The sequence below is a fragment of the Gymnoscopelus microlampas genome (genome assembly GCF_963454915.1).
Source record: "Gymnoscopelus microlampas genome assembly, chromosome: 2".
Lineage (NCBI taxonomy): Eukaryota > Metazoa > Chordata > Actinopteri > Myctophiformes > Myctophidae > Gymnoscopelus > Gymnoscopelus microlampas.
The window spans coordinates 47255450-47272202 of NC_139939.1; the positions used below are offsets into that span (position 1 = coordinate 47255450).

Below are 16753 nucleotides of genomic sequence, written 5' to 3' on the forward strand. Positions count from 1 at the left end.
GTCGGGAGCGCCAGGGGGGTCCCCACATGATTTTTTGGGGGGTCCCCAGATGACAGTAAAGTGTCAATTTAATGACTTTTAAGACTTATTTAATCCCTTAAAAAGAAATGAAATGAAATGGAAAAAAAGACCATTACTGCATCAACAAACGATACTATAAAAACTGGTCAAACATTGGCCAAATTGTCAAATTATATAAGAAAGAGGCAGAAATTGTGAAAATAGCCGATCTACAAGCTCACAACGCTCTGCTATTTTCACAATATTTATCTGTGGAACCGAGTCAGACAAAATGTAATGCCTCAACTCCTACGTACAACCCAAGTGCTTGTCAGGGTGGAGGGGTCCCCAGTTCAAATGGGATTATTTTGGGGGGTCACGGCCTGAAAAAGGTTGAGAACCACTGACTTAGACCAACTAACATTGGAAGACCTGTTTGAACCTTCCCTAAAACACCCTGATGGCCAACGCTCTAATACACTCTTCTCCCTCCTGGCTCCCAAGCTGTATGGAAAAAACTCAGTGAAAAAACTGCAGACTCACTCCGCATATTCTGCCTGCATGCTGTAGGCCTACATATACAATGATGAGTACAATATAATGTATTATTAAACTAGCAGTAAAACATCTGTCTTTAATATACTGTACACTGGCTGAAAGCCTTCCACAGTAATATCCTCTGTCAATGTATCAATTTGTAACTCTCGGAGAGCGTGCAAAGTGTAACCAAATGGACCCGCAAGGGTCCATTTGGTTATACTTTGTACACTCTCTGAGTTAAATTCACACTTGAGATTTTTTCCTGTGTTGTCAGACTCAGGATACAGCCCAGTAGTCTAGTAGTAGTAGTCGATGACACCCAACGTCCATCATGTGGACAAATTGACTCAATCAGCCTCATCCCTGAGCATTAGCCCCTCGCCCCCCTTTGAAATCCAACACTGTTGATGGTTCACCCGAGCATCTTTGAAGAGGGGACGGGGGGGGGGTGGACAGGAGTGGATGGATGGAGAAGAGGATGAGAGGGAGAAGAGGAGAGGCCCTATATCTGGCAATGACCAGGAGCGAGAGGAAACGACGGAACTGCGTGTGATGTGTGAAGCGCTAAATGTAAAGTGTGTGTGCGTGTGTGTGTGTGTGTGTGTGTGTGTGTGTGTGTGTGTGTGTGTGTGTGTGTGTGTGTGTGTGTGTGACTGTGTGTGAGAGTGAGTGTCAGAGTCACACTTCACTTGCACAAAAACATGCTACTCCAGCTACACAGGAGGGGTGTAAGTGGAAGTTATACAGATGTGAAGCAGGCGCTATTCATCAAACTGTTCAAACACATGGAGAAAGAAAAGAGAAAGAGAGAGAGACCATAAACACCTGTATGTTTAGCAAAGTTTCCTGAGGGGGGTCACCTCCTCATCTCATGGATCCAGTTCCACATGCTGTATGAATGGTTTATGACATATTTGTTATTTGTTAATTTGAATTAGTTCATACATTTTTAAATTGTGATAAATAATATTCATCACTCAACTGTTGCCATGTGGTTTGTGTCATGTCATTGTGTCATCTACTTTTTGACAGTCATGCCAAAGCACCTTGAATTGTATGGAAGATTGTGTGTGTGTGTGTGTGTGTGTGTGTGTGTGTGTGTGTGTGTGTGTGTGTGTGTGTGTGTGTGTGTGTGTGTGTGTGTGTGTGTGTGTGTGTGTGTGTGTGTGTGTGTGTGTGTGTGTGTGTGTGTGTGTGTGTGTGTGTGTGTGTGTGTGTGTGTGTGAGAGAGAGAGAGAGAGAGAGAGAGAGAGAGAGAGAGAGAGAGAGAGAGAGAGAGAGAGAGAGAGAGAGAGAGAGAGAGAGAGAGAGAGAGAGAGAGAGAGAGAGAGAGAGAGAGAGAGAGAGAGAGAGAGAGAGAGAGAGAGAGAGAGAGAGAGAGAGAGAGAGAGAGAGAGAGAGAGAGAGAGAGAGAGAGAGAGAGAGAGAGAGAGAGAGAGAGAGAGAGAGAGAGGAGTCATTCTGACAGTGCACATTTCATTTCACTGCTTGGTTTCACTGACATCTGGTGGTGGTATGAGGGATCTGCCTTTTGCACATATTAGAATCAATTAGATTATATAATATACACACACATTTCCTCTAATTCAGGTTGATAAGTACTATCATGTGCTGTTAATAAAGTATTCAATCAATTCGATCAATCAAAGAGTAGGATCGGTGTATCCAAAGCAATTATACAAACTTCACCATTATTCACCAATCACCATTATATAACTAAGTCCTTCAATGGGAGCAATTCATCAAAGGTTAATAGACCGTAACAAAATGAACATGGCATGTCACAGATTAACCCGACGAGATTTGAAGATGTCTCTGTATGTATTTCACAATTTTACATTAAATGTAAAATTCATCTGAAATGAAATTTTCATTTCAGACGTTCCATCTTTAAACCAAAATACAGCACACCTAGCGCCATCTCGTGGCAAAGCACACGCCACGCAGGCGAGAATTCACCATGTTTCCATGTTTCAATCCTTTCATTTGATTTGCTGACCTTTAATTTACTCCACCCTGATTGGCCACTTCCAAGAGTTGTCATTTTTCCCCCTCGCGTTTCAATTGGTTGTTTCAATTCACACCCCTTTCAGTCAGACCGTCCTATAAGCGCTTGAAGGTGATTCTCAGGCCGGCTTCCAGTCTCCTCTGACCCGTCACTAAAGCTACTGTCCCCCCGGTCTGTCTGTCTCCTTTACCGTTAGAAGCATGTCCATCTTCAGCGAGGTCCCCCAGGCCCCCCCAGTGGCCGTCTTCAAGCTGACGGCTGACTTCAGAGAAGACAACCATCCGCAGAAGGTGAACCTGGGAGTTGGAGGTAAGAAGACACTGTAATGCTATAGCCTTGGATCACACGACGGTCCGTCATGGATGAACTTCAACCTGGTGTTTGCACTTCCTCCCTTTTTGGTCCGTACATCTACATAAACGTTCAGATGTCAAATATAAAGTGCTTACGCCATGGCCATGGATGTTACAATTATTTACGGCCCATCAGAAGTACCCGTGTGTTCTGTATTGTTCAATGAAAAGCATTTAAACCCGATCGGTGTCCATTTTCTCACAGTTATCATGTAGTGGAGTGCAATACATCTCCCACCCGATAGGGTAGCGTAGTTGAAAGCGTGGAGAAAATACTGAGAAAATGGCCACCGATCGGAATAAAATGCTTTTTATTGAACAATATGGAAGATGCGGGTACTTCTGAGGGCCCGAACACAATTTTAACATCCGTGGCCATGAGGTAAGCACTTTATATTTGAAATGTGAACGTTTGTGTAGATGTACGGGCCAAAAAAGGAGACATTGCAAACACCAGGTTGATGTTCATCCATGACAGTCATGTATCAGGGCTAATAATGCTAATGCTAACAGTGCAGGGGGACAGAGGCACAATCTCTCTTGTTGTTGCTGTAGCTTGCTAACTAAAGTAGAATGTCGTCTAGAATACTGATCCACATTGAAGCAGGGTTTACTTATCTGGAATGACATGCAAGAGAGTCCAACCAACCTTTCTGCTTTTATACATCCTTTAGTTTAGTTTGACCTTAGCTGTTAGCCCTTTGCTAGCCAACTGTCAGGCTACTGCAGTAAGGTATATTATGCATGTGTCTGTGTGCTAAGTGGATTGGCAGTAGCCTTTGATCAAGACTATCATAGATGTATTTTATTGAGTCTGACCTTTGCTTTCGTATACGAAAGATGGAAAGGCTAGATTGGCAGTTAGGCGCTCATTCAGAAAAGACTGCTTACTATAATGATAGATGATGCTGTACTTGTAGGCTATAGTTATGCTGTGGCAGACTGAAATCCTGATGCTGTATTATCCCAGATGCTGACTTTCAAAGGATGATCTTTGATTTTTCGCTGGTATAATCCTGGAAAATGGCAAGTGCTGTCAGTTCCTCGTGACTGACTGTTGTGTCATTTCCTCACAGTGAAAGCTAGCAACCATAATACTGACAGCAAGCACCACTCGGTTAAAGATGAGTAGATTAATCATGACAATTGGTTTCTGACACGGATCAGGTGGCATAACGTTGGTTGATTATTATAGCATCCATGCTATATTGTCAAATGGGGCTATTGTTCTATCAGACAGTCTATTACTGGGGCTAGTGCTGAGATAACATCAGGTGTGTAAAAACAGGAGGAGGAACAACTGGAGCAGCATCTGATGTGATGGACTAACTGCTCCACTTAAGTAATTAACTGTCAAATGCACACTTCCTACATGAATTAGAAATGTGATTTACAAGGTTAGCTTAAATGTAGCATCATATTGTTATCTAGGTAAAGGTTACACATTGAGAGAGGGAGGGGTCAGGTGATGTTTTCAGGTTTGTGTATATATTATAATGCATCCAATTGGCTTTGGTGTTGCATGTGTTTTCAGTCTTGTTGCCACAACATTTCTCTGTGCCACAAACCAGTTGGGTCAATAATATGTAATATAGGACAGCCTGGACATGGGCCATACAGAGTGCCTCACCCATGTCCTGTAATTCAGGTTTACTGCAGTGCCACACACACACACGTAGGCCTACATTGTGGTAGGAATAAATAATCAGGTGAGTTCATACCCTGCATGGATTTGCATAGAATGTTCCTAGCTGACTCATGGTTTCAAACTCTGTAATCCTCCTCTCACGAGATTGTTCTTACTTTAGGCCCCTGGTTTTCAACATGGGATCCCGGGATCTCCAGGGGTCCTTGAGGGTGTTCTAGAATCTAGAGGGTCCCCACTCCCCAGTAAAATGATTGATAGTTCAGGACCAAATGGACCCTCTGGACAGGGGACTCGGGAGCACCGCAGGATTAGAGGCCCTGCGGCCAGAAGGGTGTATGGGAAGAGAGAGGTGCCATCGTCAGGCACCACAATTATAATTCAGGACCAAATGGACATAACTGCTTATTTGTACGCACTCTGTGTACAAATAAGGGTCCATTTTATTCCAATTGTACACTCTGAACACTGAGGATTTTACAGTGTAGATTGTGGGGTCCCAGAGAAAATATCAAATTGGGATCCATGGCCTAATGCATATCAAACTGGGGGTCCTTCAAATGAAAAGGCTTCACTGCTTTCTTTAGACATTTGCAGGCAGGCCTCTGCTGGTTTCTGTTGGCACGGGTCAACCTTAGAACAGAATCCTGTAGTGATCGTGAAGGTTCTATAATAAAATGAGTTACTTATTTATTGGCAAGGTGTTGATCGTTTTGCAATGAATTCCTCCAGCCTGATGGTTAGTGTGCATGGCATTTAAATGAACTTGGCAGTCGTCACCTGATACTGTGCCCTTCTCACAGATTAGACTGCTTTCATTTGAGGGTCAGGGAGTGCGAGTTCCCCCGGGGTCAGTCATGCGGCGACATGCACCGTCAATCTCACTATTTCAAGGTGACCTCAGCGGAGTCATTGTGACGGAGTTGAGCAGTGACGGAACTACTTAAGTGCAGAAAAATCTCTCGGGTAGAAACTAGATGGAAGAGGTTATCCTGGGCCCACTAGTCTGGGATGTTTAGCTGATAATACCATAGGCAGCACAGAGGATGCAGCCCTGGGTCTTCAACAGGGGGTCCGGGACCTTTACTAAAGGGGGCCCGCCAAATCTTTCTGTGATGGGATATCTTTTTACATTAACGACTTGAACCCTATAGCATCCCTAGTATGGGGGGGAAGTGGGGAACATTAGCCGAAAATAGCAGATCTACAAGCTCACAACACGTTGCGCTGCGAGGCGTTGTGTGAGCTTATAGATCTGCTATTTTCGGCAAAGAGGTTTGGTGTATAGGGAAAAAAAGAGCAGACCAAGTACATAGCCAAAGGTGAAGTTTACTAAGTATTGACGGTTTAAGTGGATAAATGTCTTAAAATAGTAAAACACCACATTAACATGAATCCAACATACTGATAGTACTGTCAAACAAGGATGAAATCTATGAAAAAGTTGAACACAATTGCATGCAATATGTAGTGGGGGGTCCCTGCTTCATCTCTCTCTCAGCCTAAGGGGTCCTTGGGCTGAAAAACATTGAAGACCCATGCCATAGGCAGCACAGAGGATATATAAAGGCTAATCTTTTCTTCTTCGTCAAGAAGACATGGTTGTGCAACGTCCTATAAATGAAGCCTGAGTCTCTTGTGTCCCCTGTAGCTTACCGTACTGAATACTGATGACTGCCTGCCCTGGGTGTCCTATAATGTCCTATAACTGAAGCCTGAGTCTCTTGTGTCCCCCTCCAGCGTACCGTACTGATGACTGCCTGCCCTGGGCGTCCTATAATGTCCTATAAATGAAGCCTGAGTCTCTTGTGTCCCCTGTAGCGTACCGTACTGATGACTGCCTGCCCTGGGTGTCCTATAATGTCCTATAAATGAAACCTGAGTCTCTTGTGTCCCCCTCCAGCGTACCGTACTGATGACTGCCTGCCCTGGGTGCTGCCAGTGGTGAAGAAGGTGGAGAAGCTGATCGTGGAGGATGACAGTCTGAACCATGAGTACCTGCCCATCCTGGGCCTGCCCGAGTTCCGCTCTGCAGCCTCCATGGTGGCCCTGGGAGAGGACAGTACCGCCATTAAGGACAGCAGGGTAGGGAGGAACGGACGCACGCACACATTTTAATTATTTGATATGATTGATTGATTGATTGAGCACTTTATTGAAAATTAATTGAAAAGGATAAATACACAAGTAAGCCTGAAGGCTTGTTTCCATTGTGGTCCTTTGACCCTGAGGCCGATTCTACAAATGCCTTCTAAATCAGTAGTTCCCACACTTTCAAGATGTTTAAAAAAAGTTCAAAAATAGCAGATGTACAAGCTTGTGAGTTTGTATATCTGCTATTTTTTAATAGCCAACGCAAAAATCTGGATCTCCCTTTTGATTTGGTTCTTTCCCGGTTTTAATGGGTTGATCTGCACTAAAAGCACAATACATAATAGATCCAAACACTGATCAGAAGATGGTTACATTACGGTCAAACAAGATACAACTGCTGCACATGCTTATTAACACACATAGGAAAAAAATATAACACATTGATGACATACTGTAATACAGAAATTTGACGTATGTTTTTTTTTTCTCTCTCCCCCCTTAGCTACCCAACAGACTGCTCATGATAGCTGAGAGACAGAACAGTATTTAGCCAACTTTTTTTCATTTTTCTTTTCAATCCTCCCAATTGCAGTCCACAGAGCACAAGTTTGTGAACGTGGCCCAGACTCCCAAACAAAAGGACAATACGTTTACAGTTCTATCCCAAGGCCACACACACACACACACACACACACACACACACACACACACACACACACACACACACACACACACACACACACGTGCACTCTACACACCATGCACAAATGCCCTACACAGCAATACAGGGTGTTTTCAGATGGCATATGCATGTTAATAATACACATACATATTGCAAGGCAGCAAAGTTTGGTCGTGACTGTGGGGTTTTTATTTGACAAGCACTCTAGATTTACAGCCAGGGAAGAATGCACTTTGCAGGATAGTAATTTTCTCGCCCTGAGTCCATAATTGTTTCATTTCATTCATGAATTCACCACTTTGCACAATGTACTTCACAAGCAAAGCAGCTTAAAAAGCAGATTAAACCATTCATCATGGAAATGATATAATGGCCAAATTCTAATAATACAATAGTTACTTCATCAACCTTTTATTGCAATTTTGTGTTATTTCCCCCTTGTTTGCAGGCAGACTGATTGCTTTGTCTCTACCAGAGTCAGACTACGTGTTATCTAAGCTTTTTCCGGCTCCGCATTCCTAATTGGTTCACCTTGAGACTTCTGTCTGACATGCGACCTTGGGGAAGAACTTAAAAACATCTCCCATGTTTTATCTCCCAGGTAGGAGGAGTCCAGGCTTTGGGAGGGACCGGTGCCCTGAGGATCGGGGCAGAGTTCCTGCGTCGCTGGTACAATGGAGTCAACAATACGGAAACTCCCATTTATGTCTCGGCGCCCACCTGGGGTTAGTATGAAGCTCCGGGCCCTCATACTTCCGTAGCAGTATTTTCCTTAGACAAGAGGAAACATTTAAAGGGCAAGAACACTTTGGTAGAGGTTTGGGTTGCGTAGTTACCTTGCCATGATGCTCCTCATTGACTTACATTGTACAGGGAAGAGGCCCGTAAATGAACGCAAACAAAGCTGATTCTGACAATAAAGAACATTTAACGCGGTACCATTTCTTTTTAATTTTGATAAAAATGTCAACTATCTATAGATTTTTACGATTTGAAGATCAGGATCCGGATGTGCGGATCCAGTCCGGGTTTTCTCCCTTATACAAATAGCAAAATCAACAGGAAGCTGACACTTTTATTTAAAAAACAAACCGTACTGGGTTTTGTGATGTTCTATACCGTCAGAATCAGCTTTGTTTGCGCTCGGTTATGGGCTAAAATTGTGACTTTGAGAGCCATTTCACTGTACAATGTAAGTCAATGGAGCATATTTAGTATGATCAATTTCTAGTCAATGGAGCAATTGGTGTTGATTTCTTGCACACATTTTTGGAGTTATATCATGGCATGGTAACTACACAACCCAACCCTCTACCAAATTGCTCTTTGCCCTTTGCCCTTAATTTAAAGGGTCACGTGTTCACCTGAATCCCATCGTTCTGTTGTCATCTCATTTATTTTGTTTATTTGGGAAGGACAGTGTACATTAATAAACGGAACATTCAAATACAGCTTAGATTGCAGTGTAAATATACAGGAGTTGGCAAGAAAGAATCCTTAGTCCCTGACATGAAACAATAACATTGTTTGTAAAAGTGGAAAATGTAGATTCAAGTTCTGTCGTCACGACTGATTTCAGTCATTTGGATTCCATAGAAGCCAGCATGTATTCAATGGAAGCATGTTGCGCACCGAAAATAGCAGATCTACAAGCTCACGACGGGTTGTGAGCTTGTTGATCGGCTAATTTTGGTCATTAGTTATTTTAAGACAAAAGAGTATTTGAAATGGTCAAGCTAGCAATAGAATACAAGGTTTAGAAGCATCTTCCATTAACACGAATGGACTCAGAAGTGTCATGAAAGCAAAAGGTTAAAGGCTCAACCTGTGATTTCTTCAACGTGTTGGCTGTATGTAGAACAGCAGCAACATAGGTTTACAATGATAATACCTTACCATCATTACATTTTCAGTCATGAGATTTTTATTTAGCTTTCTTCCATGGGAAAAGCTTCCCTGTGGCTTTGAGAACACACTGGAATGTGTCCTTCAGCTTGTGATAGGTTGTGACTGATTCTTGTACTTGTGCCCAAACAATATTGGATTTGTACTCCTCTGTTGATAGATGTGACCATCTCAGATATTTGTTTGACTTCATGGTATGACAAATACTGTCATTACCTTGGCTAACCACTTGGCACAATGTACTTCACAAGCAAAACAGCATTCACTCAAGACTTTTCTTTAAAAAAAAAGTTAGGAATATGATGGCTGATTCCATCACTATTATTATAATTTGAACAGGGTATAATTTTGAGTTTACTTTTCATGGAATGGTTGCGTGGCAATGCGTGCTTGAGCAGACAAGTGCGTTCACAAATGATTGCAAATGGCATCCAAACATCGGTAGCATCCAAACATACATTAGTTTTCCTCATATACCATCTGTCTGAAACTGAAAACTAATCTGAATGCTTATCTAGCAACACACTCTTGTTGGATCTAGTATACATACTGTAGGACGTTCGCGAGATCAGACGCCCACACAGGAAACCATTTGTAGATTTGTGTACCATTTTGCCTCTAGTGGTTCCAATTGGGATGGTGTATCTTCATAAATTAACCATCTTTGATTCAGTCTAGTAGCCTTCAGATTTTGTACATGTAGTGTAATGTGTGTTCTCTTGTCCCCTTCCTTCCAGAGAACCACAATGCAGTGTTTGCTGACGCTGGCTTCAAAGACATCAGGCCCTACCATTACTGGGATGCAGCCAACAGAGGTCTGGATATTACTGGTCTCCTGAACGACCTAGAGGTATGTCTGGATAGAGGCACAGCAACATCCTGAGTTAATTTAACTCTGAAGTAATGTAGACATGGACCTCGTTTATCGTGAAAAAACGTATCGCAGAGATTTAAATTTATTGTGAAATTGTCCTCCGTCATACTCTAGGATTAATCGGCTTCTGTTGAGCTGCAAATTCAGTACCACTTAAACCCTCTATACTTGATAAAACTGATCTGTAAAGAGCACATTTGGTACACTCTTTTTTTCACTCTACACAAATCAATTCGGCAAATCTACAAGCTCACAATGTTGTGAGCTTGTAGATCTGCTATTTTTGGCGAACGTTTCCCCAAGAATAGGGATGCTGGGGTTCAAGTGGTTAACAAAAGTGGCATTTTAAGTTTTAAGCATGTTTTGATTATCGTGATAATATCGTTAATCACAATTATTTTTGCGACAATAATTGTGACATCATGTCATTTTCATATGGTCCCATCCCTACACAGACCTGTAATGCTTACACATACATATTTTTTGCTGTGTAGTCAGACTAGGTGGAAAATAAAATTGGGTGATTATTTACAGTAATGACTTGGATAAGAGAAAGTAAAGGAAGGGATATAAATCAGGGACGAATGTCATGTGAGCATCATCATTTCATCCTCCCAATCTTCATGTGCAGACCGCTCCAGAACATTCCGTGTTTGTCCTTCACGCCTGCGCCCACAACCCGACGGGAACAGACCCCACCCCGGACCAGTGGAAGAAGATCTCAGAAATCATGAAGGTAAAACTCATAAAAACCTTCAGTTCAACCTTCCACCTGCCTGAGAAATCTGCTTATTATAAGCTCACAACGCGTTACTCTACATAGGTTTAAAGTGCTCATGTGGCCTATAGTCGCTTGTTTTCATAGGAAACGCATATTAACATCTGTGTGCTTTTCTGTGCTTTTTCTTTCAGAGGAGGAATCTGTTTGTGTTCTTTGACTCAGCCTATCAAGGCTTTGCCTCTGGCTGTCTGGATAAGGATGCTTGGTCCATTCGTTTCTTCGTGTCTGAGGGCTTTGAGCTTCTTATTGCCCAGTCATTCTCTAAGAACTTCGGCCTTTACAGTAAGTATTCTGAAATGTACCAACTTCCTGGGGCAAATACTACTTGGGGAGAAATATTACTAGCCAAATAGTGGTATATTTTGTATTTGCTTAGCGAATTCTTAACCTCGGCTGCTTGCCAAGTGTGTCATCATTCTCAGGTTTTATTCTGTTAAAAAAAACTAGTTGTGTTTGTAATGAAACAGACTATTAAATGGTTATTTAAATTTGATAATTGCAATGTTTGTAGTCCACAGCATTGGAAAATATCAGATGGTTAGGTAGTATGTTGTGCTTGACATTAAAAAAAGTCTTTTGGTTTAGGGTCCTTGGTAATATTGAATTTGAGACACACACACTGCAGGCTTTGCACTGAAACACATTTGTTGTTTCCTACAGTACTTTAAACATAGGACATTCTGCATATATTTGAGAGTGTAGGTATTCATGAATTCATTCAATATCTCAGATGAGTTGTCCATCTATAACAAAAGTTATGTACATTGAGTTTTAAATGCTGTCCTGTGATTGCAATTTGGACACTGAGAAATGCAAGTCCTTAAGCATCCGTCTCTGTGGAAGTCCTCAAGCATCTGTCTCTGTGCTCCTCAGATGAGAGAGTGGGGAACCTGACAGTCGTTGCCAAGGACAAGGAGAACCTGGCCCGTATCCAGTCCCAGATGGAGAAGATCGTCAGAACCACCTGGTCCAACCCTCCATCCCAGGGCGCACGCATCGTCGGCAAGACCCTCAACTGCCCCGAGCTCTTCGCCGAATGGTACGCTCCACAACAGTGTAAAATATGATAAAATAATGTTTTTTTATTCATATTTTCTCACATTTTGTGAATATCATAATCTCAGATGTACCGTCCTACAGTCGCTCCATGTTTGGGCAAGACTGACCTCATCAATATGACTTCAGATATTCACACATGCTGTTATTAGACGACCCCATCTTGTTTTACTGTTATGGAAACATTGATATTATTTCCACCGAGGTTGAAGTGTGGAAGTTTTATTGAGGAAGACCGGAGCATGAAAACAAAGAAGCAGCAGCAAAGTTTTAGGTCTCACTGTCCTGTCCCTGTTGTTGACTGGATTTGATGAATAGATGGGTGACAGAATCCAAGACGCTAATGTTTTTGAACAAACCGTATTATGCACATTTGACAGTCTCAAAATTTCTCCCACAAAATTCTATTGCATCAGTGAACCCTGCAAGCCCATCCAGGGCGACTGTTTGCGACTGTGATAAACACATTTACATTCCGTCCACTGAAGTCTGGCGAAATGAGTTGTTTGTATGGTTGCAATCGACTGTTAAATAGGATTACTGAAGAAATGTACAGGCCTCCTTGTGTGTGCGATGAAGCTTTTGGATTCAATGTTCACTCCCGTCTCACTCTACCCTATTATAGTTTTTACTCTCATTATTTTCCCATAGGAAAGGCAATGTGAAGACCATGGCTGACAGAGTTCTGCTGATGAGGGATCAGTTGCAGGCCAAGCTGCAGGATCTGGGGACCCCTGGAACCTGGGACCACATCACCCAGCAGATTGGCATGTTCAGCTTCACTGGGCTTAATCGTGAGTAACATGCACTGCCGCACTGCCGCACTGCCGCACGCACGCACGCACGCACGCACGCACGCACGCACGCACGCACGCACGCACGCACGCACACACGCACACACACACACACACACACACACACACACACACACACACACACACACACACACACACACACACACACACACACACACACACACACACACACACACACACACACACACGCATGCTGACATATCGTTGTAGTCGGGCAGAAACCTCATATCTCCATTTTTTAAATGAATGCCCTAATTTGTCATACTACATTGTTGCACTAAAGTAGCAACAATAGCAGAGCTTGTAGATCGGCTATTTTAGAAATGTCTTTTTAGGTCAAAGTGGTTAAGGTGTACCTTTTCGTGACACACATCGAGAAACAGAAAGGTTTCTTTCCTTGGTTTTCCCGAATAGGTTGATGATAAATGTAGACTTTTTCACTTAACAAGCCTATTTTTCTAATCAAGACTTGCTCTCTTACTACTCACTCTCTGCACTCTGACACTGCATACTTGCAGTGTTTTGTAAGCTACCGCCTCCACCTGGCACTTTGTTATTCTGTTCTGGCTTTATCCCAGGGGGGAATGCCCCCAATTCAACCTGCTTACTGCTGGATAATAGCAGCAGGCTTCTGGACACAATCATGCTGCCAAACATACTGTAAATATATTGCAAAATCGTTTAAGCTGCCACTATATGCAAGCTTTGACGAGAGTGGTCCTGACTGAATTGGGTTTTTGGGTCAGAAAGTCAGCTGGGGATTTTGTCCTTGTTGGTGCATTATAGCGACTCCTGCTGGCTGGTCGGGGCATCTGTTCATTGGGGAGCTACATGCTCTACTGCAGGGATCTTCAACAGGGGGTCCGGGACCCCTAGGGGGTCCTCAGAGTTACTACAGGGGGGGCATCCACATTTTAGGGTGATCTCCCCTATTCTGAGAGGAACATTAGAGCTTGTAGATCTGCTATTTTTGAATAGCCAACGCAAAAATCTAAAATGCCTTTCCCGGTTTTAACCAGTGGTGGAAAAAGTACTCAAATGTTTTACTTAAGTAAAAGTATCAATACTGCAAAGTAGAAGTACTCCGTTACAAGTAACAGTCCGGAATGAAAACATTACTTGAGTAAAAGTACAAACGTATTTGTATCAAAATATACTTACTAAAAGTACTAAAATGTTTGAAAATAGCAGATCTACAAGCTCACAACGCGTCGCGGTGCGACGCGTTGTGAGCTTGTAGATCGGCTATTTTCAAATAGCCTACGTATTAGGGGTGTGCCGATATATCGTCCCGCGATATATCGCGATACGTTTTCGCGACGATATGTATCGTTTTGGGGGAAAAAAAAGATCGTTTTTGATTTTTTTTTTTTTTTTTTTTTTTTTTTTTACAATCATAATAATCAGGCATGCAAACGGCCCCGAAGTGAAAAGAGTGACAACATGTTTTTTTTTCGGGTCAGGTGTCATACTATTTGGATTCAAAACGGCTATTGTAGCTGAAAAGCTACAAGTTTGCATGTCTGAATAATGCAAAAACAGAATTATTTGTTTGCATTTTCTTTTTTTCTCCTCCATATATTTTCATAATAAAAAAAAGTGCGTATCGTATCGAAATCGTATCGAAGTTGTGAGCCAAATATCGTATCGTTTCGTGAAATTAGTGTATCGGCACACCCCTACTACGTATAAAATAGGGCTAAAGTGGTTCATTAATGTTTTATAATGTAATCATTTATATCTGCAAAGTAACTAGTAACTATAGCTGTCAAATACTGTAAGTGTAGTGGAGTAAAAGTACAATATTTGCCTCTGAGATGTAGTGGAGTAGAAGTAAAAGTATAGACAATTGGAAACACTCCAGTAAAGTAAAAGCACCTCAAAATTGTACTTAAGTACAGTACTTGAGTAAATGTACTCTGTTACTTTACACCACTGGGTTTTAAGGTGTTAGAGATCATGAATGAGCGTGGTGGTTATGTTCTGTTTTCCCCACTAACAGCCAAGCAGGTGGAGTACATGATCAAGGAGAGGCACGTGTACCTCATGGCCAGCGGTCGCATCAACATGTGTGGCCTGACCTCCAAGAACATCGACTACGTCGCCCAGTCCATCCACGAGACCGTCACTAAGGTCCAGTAGAAGAAGACACTTAACACTCCGCCCAATTCCCGCTTCCTGTCTGCTGCAGGAAGCATCATGTGAGCCCCCGCCCCCCTCCTTGTGTTTTGTGTGAATGTTGCACTTTTCTCGACTTCTCTGATTGGCTAAACTGCTACACTGATTGTTTTATGTGATAGAACCAGCGGGGATGCCTTTCAGTTAAGGAGTCAGAAGAGTGCGTATGACTCCTCCAATCTGATGAAGTGATATTTAGAACAAAACACACACGCACACACACACACACTGTTCTCTGTTTTACGTAATACTCTGTACAGTACCAGCACATAGAAGTTGTAGAAGTTCAGACATTTCACATGGTATAATTCTATAGTTCTCATTGTCACCACATTACTGTGCCATCTATGGACAATACCACTCCTGTCAAATCATTTCTGGTCACACTCCTACATTTTTGTTTACCCCAATACTATAACTATAAAGTTAGACCTGCACTTCAGTGGGTGGCGTTTGGCCCCATTATTTGTCTATAGCACTGAACAAAATGACAAGTGCTTTTGAGTTACTGCGAAGGAAAGGCACAAAGTCACAAAACCTTTAAATGTAAAACATTGGTGTATTATAGCCTTATCCTCCCTATTTTAACTGTTTTTAAAATGCTTTTAGATTTGCTGTTGGAACAAGCGGCTTAGAAGCACATTCGACTCACTCTAGGGCGGTCGAAAGCCTGATCTATACTTGATTGCGTGCCAGAAATAGCAGATCTACAAGCTTGAAGATCTGACTATTTTCGGCGTGTGACATGTATACTCTCTAAATCAGGCATAATATTGATTTGTCATGAGAAAGGCATTATCGGTACAGCTCTTATTGTCCCTTCCTTGTGACTGGAATGACAGCTCATTTCTGTGTGCCTACAGGTCAAGTTGTTTTGTGTGTCTTATTTTTCTGTACCTTGTGAAACTTGTGCAGCTACACAGCACATACTGTATGATTTTTACCACCCGACAAAGTTGTGACGGGCTCTGAACTCCTACTTCGTGTGCCGACAACAAACAAAAATAACGACTACAAATTGTTGTTGGTTGTATTTCTGTTGCAGTGCCCTTATGTTACTGAAACCCTGACTCAAAGTTGTTTGTTGTAATGAACAACTGATTAGCACATAGTCACACTCCTTCATGTGCCACTGTTTATGGCATAGAGTAATGTGTATTAAAATAAATTATAAACTATGGAACTAAGCGTCTGCTCTGTTTTCTTTTCATTACTAAAACGACCATCCAAGAGATGTGCACACAGGCGAGCCTTGAAATGCTAAACCTCAATATCAGTTTGCATGATCTTTTGTCATCTAGGAAACGTAATGCAGTGAAGTGTTCAAATGCAATCTTTTTCAACCTATGATGAATATAGCTCAGAAGTTATGTAAGACGATGCGTTGATCAATAATTGTTATGTGCTCATGCTCAAACACAAAAAATGATCCTTTACTTCAATGCTGTGCTGGATCCATAGCAAATGGAGTTTAATATGATCCCCACTCAGGAAACATTTTCATCTCTCTTTCTTGACAACCTGACCTTTAAAAGAACATGATGTCCATTTTGTGTGCAGCCACGTTTGGCCTTCTGTCTTCCCCAGGAGCTACATCAGGGAGGAAGACTGAAAATGTTTGGCTGCACACAACATGGACCTCTTGTTTTAACCACATGAACCCTAGCGTCCTATATTCTGTGCATGTCACAATAGGCAAATATTCACCAACAATAGCAGATAAACAAGCTCACAATGCATCGCGGGGCGTTGTGAGCTTTGTAGATCTGCTATTTTGGATGGAACCAAGTACCCTGCGGGACCCCAGTCAATGACGTATATG

The 16753-nt window shown here is 42.2% G+C and overlaps 1 protein-coding gene across 1 annotated transcript; it reads left to right on the forward strand.

Moving 5' to 3' along the window:
* The first annotated feature begins 2638 nt into the window (after nt 1-2638).
* LOC311058340 (aspartate aminotransferase, cytoplasmic-like) lies at nt 2639-16114 on the forward strand. Its single transcript, XM_084075750.1, has 9 exons — nt 2639-2857; nt 6450-6631; nt 7924-8047; nt 9965-10077; nt 10733-10837; nt 11014-11164; nt 11756-11921; nt 12590-12732; nt 14756-16114. Exons 1-9 carry the CDS (start codon nt 2749-2751, stop codon nt 14893-14895), a joined length of 1233 nt encoding a protein of 410 aa, XP_083931876.1. The 5' UTR covers nt 2639-2748; the 3' UTR covers nt 14896-16114.
* Nucleotides 16115-16753: the final 639 nt, after the last annotated feature.